Raw genomic sequence first — 9,145 nt, 5'->3', positions numbered from 1 at the left:
GGCAACAGCAGTCAGCTGCAGGAATTCAGCAGAAATCTGGAAACAGTGAGACAATATTGACTTGCAGCATGGGCAGCACATGTGCAGATGCTTTATGCCCTCTGAGAGTCAACAGACTGTATGGAAGGAAACAAGAAAGGTTGTGATTGAGCAATGAGGACCTGTCAAAGCTGCCTATGTGATATTATAAGAGAGTGAAAACAAAGATTCTGCAAGAAGGAAGGATGAGCAGAGTGATGCCAAGTTGGACAGGGCTTGGAGCAACCTGGACTAGTGGAAGGAGTCCCTGCTCATGGCAGGGGGTTGGAACTTGCAAATCTTTAAGGTCTTTTCAACCCTAACCATTTTTTATGCTGCACTAGAGCAGAGCACATGCCACACATCTCTCCAGACTGAAGAAGGAAGAGATGAAACATCTGCTGCCATTCTGCAATAACTTAATCTTGAGCAACATCTGGGGTGAGTTGTGTGTACAATAATCACAGACTCACAGACTCACAGAATCACAAAATCATAGAATGGTTTGGGTTGGAAGGGACCTTAAAGATCACCTTGTTCCACACGCTGCCTTGGGCAGGGACACCTTCCATTAGACCAGATTACTCAGAACCCAATCCAGCCTCGTCTTGGACATTTCCAGGCATGGGGCAGCCACAGCTTCTCTGGGCAACCTCTTCCAGTGTCTCACCATACCCATAGTCAAGAATTTCTTCCCAACATCTCTTCTAAACCTGTTCCCATTCAGTTTAAAGTCATTCCCTTTTGTCCTATAACTACATGGAATGGTAAAAAGTGATGCCCAGAGCCACAGCCTGAGTGAGCTAATGGAACATAAGTTTTATTCAGCAAATGAAAGTTCAGGAACCACTTGGAAGGAAACATCACTGTGTCTCCCACAGTGCAGGTCATTCTGTGTACAGCTAAGAAGTTACTCACTTGTGTCTCTGCCTCAAAATACTAATCCCACTCTTCTGCCAGAAACAGGAAAGATGGCTGTGACACAACCAGCTTGAGACTCAAGCTTTTATTTTGTGAACAGATTAGCACTGTAGCTTGTTGATCAGACTAGAAGTTGAAGTTCTGCAAAAGGACAGGTCTTCTGTGTTCTCCTCTCCCTTACCCTGAAGAAAAAAAATCCAGAACAATGCAGCAGGATTGGTTCATTTTCAGTCACCTGTTCCTTAAGAAAAGTTCTTCTTGCACAATGGGCAGCCCCAAAGCTGATGTCATTTATCAGCAATAAATATTGACAAGGAAAAAAAAAAAAAAGGGAAATGTATGTATATATACAACCCTGGACTGGGGAGAGCCTCTCACTCTCCTGCAACTTCCTCAGGTACAGGAGGATTCTGGTGGATGAAGGTAATGTATGCAGAACTGAACTTCAGCCTTAGAGATTTTATCCATAGTGTCTTGTTCATTGTGTTACAAAGGTTAGTGGAGTTAATAGCTAAGTTGTACCAATAATTGATAATGTGATAACTGAAAGGAAATTTTTGCTTATAATATCTCAGAGAAAGAATGTAAAATAAAATATGTATTCTCTGAAACCACACCTTCCATGAGAAGGGATGAAAAATTGCTTCAGTGGAGTCTAATTCCCGTATTTCTTTAGATCAAAACATAACACTTGGACCCACTTGCTTCTTTCTTCAAATGTGAACATAAAAGAATCCCAAGAAAATTTTGCATGGGGTTGTCAGTCATGGGAAATGCTTTTCTAATGTCTCTTGAATTGTTTTGGTGCTGCATTTATTTCACTTGAGTATTGGGATACACCAGTACAGCTGAACTCAGAATTTTGTCATCTCTAAATGTTAACTATCTGTCCAAGCTGTCACATATATATGCTGCCAAAATGTCTAATATATATTATGCTATGTAATAAGCTGATTAGCTTTTCTTAATTGCGAGTGAATTCATTACTATAATGAAATTTAAAGAGGTAAACTCAGAGAAAGTAGAGGGAAAATATGTCAAAATAACTGAAAAAAGAAATATTTCCATTATGTCAAACTTTCAAGCCTGCTGTGCCCCAAAAGCTGTATCGGATGGCTGGAGAAAGGTTCTACTGAGGAATGATACACCAGGATTAAATATAAAGACTGTATTTTTCAAATAGAAATTTGTTTACAGTTTTGAAGCTATCAATGTTTATTTTACTTGTCTTTACTCTCAACCAAATTTTGATGAAACCTCGGGTTTTCAAGTAGAGCTGCCTAAAAGTGCATTGCTGGCATTTGTTTTTCAGAAGCATAGAAGTGATTTAGTGGATTGAGCACTATTGACAGGGAAGGACAATCACATCTGGGAACCATCTTCGTTTGACTTTGAAAGTAAAGCCCAACACATTTAGTCCAAGGGACAGATTTGATGGCAGAGTCTGGCAGTTGAAGATGTGCAGTAGTATTTAATCAACTTTAACTCTGGATTCAGAAATATTTTATGTTTCCTGTTGCAGCACTTAATCTGGGAAGTCCCAAAAAATTTTTGTTTCAGTGTATACAGGCAAGACAACTCCTCCGTGTCTAAAAATATCCCTGCAGTTTAAGAATTTGTTCTCTGTTAATATCAGTGAGATCCCTGCCTCTACCTCATGCAAATTATTTCCTTATGAAATCACAGGAAAACAAGAAAAAGACTGAATATCTGAATGACATGATAGGACAAGGGGTAGTGATTCTAAACGAAAAGGGGGACAATTTTTATTTTTTTTTGCAATGATAGTTTCCCTGTCAAGCAGAATTTCCTAGATTTCTATTGACCTGTCCTGCTCACACCACGGATTTTTCTCAGAGGCTAGCTCTAAGGCATTTTATATTTGTTGGGTTTTGTTATCTCTATTTCCTTCTTGCCTATCTGGTTTCAGGCAACCTGCTGAGCTCAAAGCTAGTCTTCGTTAGGATTGTGCCACATCTTTTTAACAAACAAAAAGACCTTTCCCCCGTATATCCTCATCAATACAAAAATATATAACTATTGCTTCTTTTGATGTGCAGAAAAAGTGTCCTGTGCGTGTGAGTGGATTTCAGAGCGTCTGTGTACACCTGCATGAGGTTCCTCAGGAGTCAGAGTGCAGCAGCCAACATTATTTGTTAATAACATCATATTTGAAGGTTTTCTTTATGTCTAGATGTCAGATGAAACATGAGGGTGATCACCACCATTTGCTTGAGCCATTATGATGCTGATTTAATGAGGAAACAGGGAAGTGGGAAAGAAATGGAGAGAACAATCCATGTGTTCAGTGCTCCACTCCAAAACAGCAAATCTCACTAAGGATGATGCTTGAGAAGGATTCTGATGTGACAGTACTGAACACATTTCAGGGATTTTTTTTTTTTTTTTTAATGTACAGGGAGGCAAACATGAAGGAAACACTGCAAAGTTCAAGATATCATGAATAAAGGAGTCAAAAGGGGACTGATCCATCTATTCCAAATAACACACAACTTTTTGCTGTTTACAGTCCCTGCTTCCATGTAAGGTGGATTCTTCCCTCTGTATGAGGAAGTGGTGCCTGTGCACAGATTCAGCACATCCATATCCAGAATAAATTGAAATAAACTTTGTACATGCTTTACTTTGCAACAGTTTTCTATCTTGTTCACATATCACATTATGCCATAAAATGTCTGCAACAGAGACTAATGGATTTTGGGGATTTGTTTTTGGGGTTTTTTTTCCCCTGTAGAAATGGATCTACTAACTGCAATTATTTTCCTGGCTGCTTTTCTACACCAGTCTGATGGACAGGTAGGAACATTCATCTGTGCAAAACACCCATATCTGACTCCTTTGAATAGATCTCTGACCTGATACAGTTTAATCTTGTGATCTCTAGAGATTTAGAATTTAGGGTGCAAGTATTGTTAATATTTTAAAGTAACACTTTGAAGATGAACTCTCATTTTGTACATATTTTTGTATTATTATTATTAATAATATTATTAATAATAATTTTATTATTTGTGTATTGGCTGAGAAACCTGATCTAGTGGAAGGTGTCCCTGGGGCAAAGATGGGGCTTTGGAGCTACTGGCTCTTTGAGCTTCCAATCCAAATCATTCTGTGATTCTGCCTATCAAAATATTCTTCCCTTCATGGGGATAATTTTAAAAAGACATTTTTCATAAATAGAGAAATAATTTAAGATTCAGAAATCTGATTCATAAATCTCCTAGAGAGCATTAGGTTTGTAAGATATCTGCTATGCAGGTACTTGCATGAGAGCTATTTATCAAGACCTTCTTATGAAAAGAAACAAGCACTTTAGGGAAGAAAATTATCATTTTCTTCAATAAATCAGAAGTGAACCATGTTGTAAGTTGATACTTTCCTTTACCTGGTAGCTACAGCCTAAAACAACTGGCTGAGATGTAATTTCTACCACCATAAATGTCTTAAGTTAAACAAGTTTAATGAGACTAACTACTGGGGTATGTTCAGTTGACCAAACAAAAGTGACAAGAAACTTATAACTTATCTATTTTATTATATTTCTGCTAACTGGGACCTTTACTGTTATTTTTTCCAGGGTTTTCCATATAAAAAAGTGAACGCTTTCTCCCTCCCTCATTTTAAGTCTCAAAATGAAAAACAGATCCTTGAGCTGCACAATGAAATACGGAGATCTGTAATTCCCACAGCCACGAACATGCTGAAGATGGTGAGCTATGAATTACAGCTAGCCTTAATTTTCCCTTAAAGGAAAGGATGGGACAAACCCAGCACCAATGGAAGCTGTGGGATGAAGGGATTAAGAGCAGACTGATGAGAAGGACTTGGAGGTGTTCATGGATGAGAAACTCAACATGACCCAGCAAGATACTCCAAGGACTGGAGCACCTCTGCTCTGGAGTCAGGCTGGGAGGGCTGGGTGTGTTCAGCCTGGAGAAGAGAAGGATCCAAAGAGACCTCAGAGCCCCTTCCAGTGCCTGAAGGGGGTCTATAAGAATGAGGGAGAACACTTTTACAGGGCCTCTTGCAATAGCACAAGGGGTAATGGTTTTCAGTAGTCAAGAGAGGATTCATTTAGATTAGATCTAGGAAGAAGATTTTTATGGTGAGGGTGGTGAAGACCGGGCACAGGCTGTCCAGAGAAGCTGTGACATCCCATCCCTGGATGTGTCAAGGCCAGGCTGAGCAGGGCTCTGAGGAGCCTGGTCCAATTGAAGATGTCCCTGCTCATTGCACAGGGGTTGGACTAGAAGACCCTTCAAGGTCCATTCCAACCCAAACTATCTCTGATTCTCTGAATCTAAAAAGAGAAACAAATCCTGGATGAAGGAAAGAGCCTGCAAACAAAGAGGGAGGGGGAGCCCCAGCAGCAGCTTCTATATCTCACACTGTCAGGAGAGAAAAAAGAACTAAATCTTCAAAACTTCTCCCATCCCTGTCACCCCTGACCGTCCTTGGGTCCTTGTTATCCCTGTCCCATGAGCAGATGAGCTGGTCAGTGCTTTGAGGTTAAACTTGAACAGAGACTACAAACTTCCCCCAGGTTCAAAGCCCAGCTGATGTTAATCCCAACAACTCAGCTGCACCTGGGCTGAAAATCAGTTTTATACCATTTTGGCCAGTGCACCCTGCAGTGTTCCTTCAGAAACAAAGCTGAAAGAAAGCAGTAGTATGTTACAAAAACCCTTTTAATCAGCACCATCTGGAGATCAGGACTGTGTGATAGAACTGTGCAGAATAACCTGCTCCAAAATCTTTAAGAGTAGAAGAAATGTGGTTCCTCTGCCCCAGGAGAGTAAATCAGCACAACTCCTCCTCTTTCTATTGAGGGCCATGGCAGCATTCAATGCTAAACACCCAAGCCATTCCTTTTTCTTTTTTTTGCCTTCTCATGGGCTGCACTAACCTACCTGTGACCTGGATACTTCTTGCTTTGTGTCTTTCAGGTGTGGAGTGAGAAAGCTGCCAAAAATGCTCAGAAATGGGCAAATAAATGTGGGATGAAAATCAGTCCAAGAGACAAGAGAGTTATTAATGGTACTGACAAGGATGGAGCCTGAGCTGATGGGTTAATGACAGTTTGCAGATGACCCCTGTGAATGTGAAGTAGAAATAAGCATGAGTTTTAATCTGTTGTAGAATAGCTTTTTAGGATTATTAGACGGAAGGTGTCCCTGTACATGGATGGAGGGTTGGAACAAGATGATTTTTAGGTCTCTTCCAACCCAAACCATTCTCTGATTCTGTGATTGTTAAACACAAAAACATCATTTTTGTCAGATGAACACTCTGAAAGACAATTTTTTGGAAGTCCTTAAAATCACAGGGCAAAGTGAATGACATTATAGGCATTTATTTTTTTAGAATATAGCTACAGCCCCTCTGTCTCACCTCTCACCCTGTAGTTTGCTTCTGTCTTAATAAAATATTTACTTCTGCTCCAGGTGTCACCTGTGGTGAGAATGTGTTACTGTCGTCCTACCCAAGAACATGGGCTGATACAATTGAAGTGTGGTACAGTCAGTCCTCCAATTTCAAGTATGGATATGGAGCAATCTCGAAAAATATCAATGTTGAGAGCTACACTCAGGTATGGAGACTTGAAACACACTGCAGGGATACACCAGAGTCACAGGAGTACACTTAGGCCAGCTGGGAGTTATTTATAATCAGGAAAAAAATTTTCAGTGTCAACAAATTATTACCTATAATTCATACTCTGATCCAAAGATCAATGATGAGCTAAAATTCTTTTCCATCTAAGAAGGAAACAATGGAACCAGTAATTTGGAAGAGCTGTCCAGAAAGGAAATATTAGTCTGTATAAAAATCTTTAATTTAGAAATAATTTTCTATACAGAGATTGAAATATGTGATTAAGAAGTGCCAAAGCAAAATACCTATGATAAAAATATTTGAATTTCAACTTTAGCGTCCTTCCAGAAACTGTGTTCAAAAACATTTGGAAACTGGAGGAAACTCCTTTTTCTGTGTATTCTTTATAACTGCTAAATTTTAAATTTAAAAGCTGACTAGAAAAAAATGAAAGAAAAAAATATTTTCTGGTTCTGTTACTTTGTAAGTGTGGGGTTTTTTCCCAATAATTCACTCTGAAATAACATTTTTTGTTTTTTTTAATCTACAGCTAATCTGGTACAACAGTTACAAGGTGGGATGTGGAGTTTCCTACTGTCCCACAGGCCCCTACAAGTACTTTTATGTTTGCCAATACTGCCCTGCGTACGTACTGCCTTCTTACTCAGTTGTGATTAATATGGATATGTTTCCAAAACACCCTTCACTATAGGATAAAACAATTGCAATCTACTTTAACCATTTATACTTTTGAAAATACCAGTGTGGGTTGCAGGTTTAACAGCATGCTGAATGCCAGTATTTGTTTTATTTCGCATTGAAAGAGATATTAGGGAAATTTTAGCAGATGAACAAGGGTTTATTTCTGTCAGATTCAGGCATCAGGCAAAAATAATGCTGTAATTTTGACCACAAAGGAGGAAATCACCTATAAAGTGGAAGCCAACAGCAAATGAATATACACAGGGGTGAAGAACTACATTTCAGAAGGGTTTTGCTGAGGTTTGGAGCAACCTCGTCTAGTGAGAGGTGTTCCTGCCCATGGCAGGGTGTTGGAACTAAGTGATTGCTAAGGTCCCTTCCAACCCAAACCAGTCTGTGGTTCTGTGATTGTATAATTTCCTCAAACAGTTTAAATCTATTAGAGAAGCAGAGCTAGGAAGTACACACATTTTTTTACCAGCTAATGCTATACATATACAATCAATCAATTAATTTTGTTTCTCTAAACCTTATTCTCTCTTATTTAAATTTTTTTTTTGTATTGTGTCTGAAACTAAAACATGACTGCCTATGAAAATACTTTTATCCAAAAACTTCTGGATGCCTTTCACTGCAATAAATAAAAAACTCTTGTTGATGGCTCAGAGCTTCTTGTTGATCTTGTTTTGTCCTATAATTCTTTCAAATTTCAGAGGAAATAACCCGATGCAAATAGCCATGCCTTACAGAAGTGGACCAAAATGTGCTGACTGTCCTGGCCACTGTGACAAAGGACTTTGCAGTAAGTCACTCTATTCTCCTTTAAAAAATACACATTCTATAATATTCAAGCCATTCTAATAGCAGAGCAAAAGTACAAAGTTTATATAGACATGAACAACTTGAATTTCTGGAAAATGCGCAAGTATCAAACCAGAGCTCAGTTTCCATATAATATTTCATGTGTTTGCTTCTCTCTCTTTTATTTTAGCCAATCCTTGCAAGTATCAAGACCTCCTTGGAAACTGCAAGAATCTGAAAATGTTGTTTGGCTGTAGCCACTCACTGGTGAAGAAGCAGTGTCCTGCAAGTTGCAAATGCACCACTCAAATCATCTAAAGACCTGACGGGTCTCATTACAGTTGCTGTGAGATTATAAGGAAAGAGTAGAACCCACTGTAAAGTGTATTCACTCTCAGTGCATCTGCTCAGATTGACCTATAGGTAATAATTTTGTCTGAAATCTGACCATTACTTCAGTCTTAAACTAGACTACTAGCTTAAAATAACCTCTGATGTAATTTTAGGTTTTGTAGAAATCCTGTTTAAGCTACTAATGTGTCACTTTGTGTCTTTCCCTACCGTGGATCTGCCACTGATTTGTTTCTTTTTAACTGGAAACCCAGTTCTAAAACACTTCAGGGGTTTTGTTTTTGGTTTTTTTGCAAAATTTGTTGAATGCCCCTAAATTTTCTTCTGTTAACTTTTTGTTGATTGTCAATGGAATGCCTTCCTGCTAAATAAACACACAATTTACCACTAGTTTACAAACAGAGCCTTTAATTAAAGTTATTTATAAATCTAGGGTTGTGGTTTTTTACTTGGAAAATTCCTTATGGATATTTTGAGGCTTTTTTATACTTCATGTGATCAGAAAGGAAAAGAAGTACAAAGTACAGGCAAAATAGGAGGCACATGTTGTAACTGCAACTTTTCCTCTGACCTAATCACAAAACTTCTGCTACATCTGCCTGCAGGTGATAAATGATAACTTGATTCCTGTGGCTCTTTCCCAATAACCTTGCACCACACTGGGGTGTCCCACCAGACCTCCAGCTGCTCCTGAAAGGGTCCTGGTTTTCCATAGCCCTCGAATCACATAAACCAG

At 38.9% G+C, this 9,145-nt stretch overlaps 1 protein-coding gene across 1 annotated transcript; it reads left to right on the top strand.

Annotated features, from left to right (window-relative positions):
• Positions 1 to 1,274: 1,274 nt before the first annotated feature.
• On the top strand, positions 1,275 to 8,842 carry LOC136287384 (cysteine-rich venom protein-like). Its single transcript, XM_066180087.1, has 8 exons — positions 1,275 to 1,362; positions 3,695 to 3,756; positions 4,538 to 4,669; positions 5,907 to 5,997; positions 6,405 to 6,550; positions 7,106 to 7,200; positions 7,971 to 8,059; positions 8,249 to 8,842. The coding sequence occupies exons 1-8, from the start codon at positions 1,275 to 1,277 to the stop codon at positions 8,374 to 8,376; spliced, it is 831 nt and encodes a 276-aa protein (XP_066036184.1). The 3' UTR covers positions 8,377 to 8,842.
• Positions 8,843 to 9,145: the final 303 nt, after the last annotated feature.

This window comes from Chamaea fasciata, unplaced genomic scaffold (genome assembly GCF_029207755.1).
Source record: "Chamaea fasciata isolate MVZ Bird 193981 ecotype frontalis unplaced genomic scaffold, bChaFas1.0.hap1 SCAF_3, whole genome shotgun sequence".
NCBI classification, from domain to species: Eukaryota; Metazoa; Chordata; class Aves; order Passeriformes; family Sylviidae; genus Chamaea; species Chamaea fasciata.
This window is presented reverse-complemented; position numbering and strand designations above follow the sequence as displayed.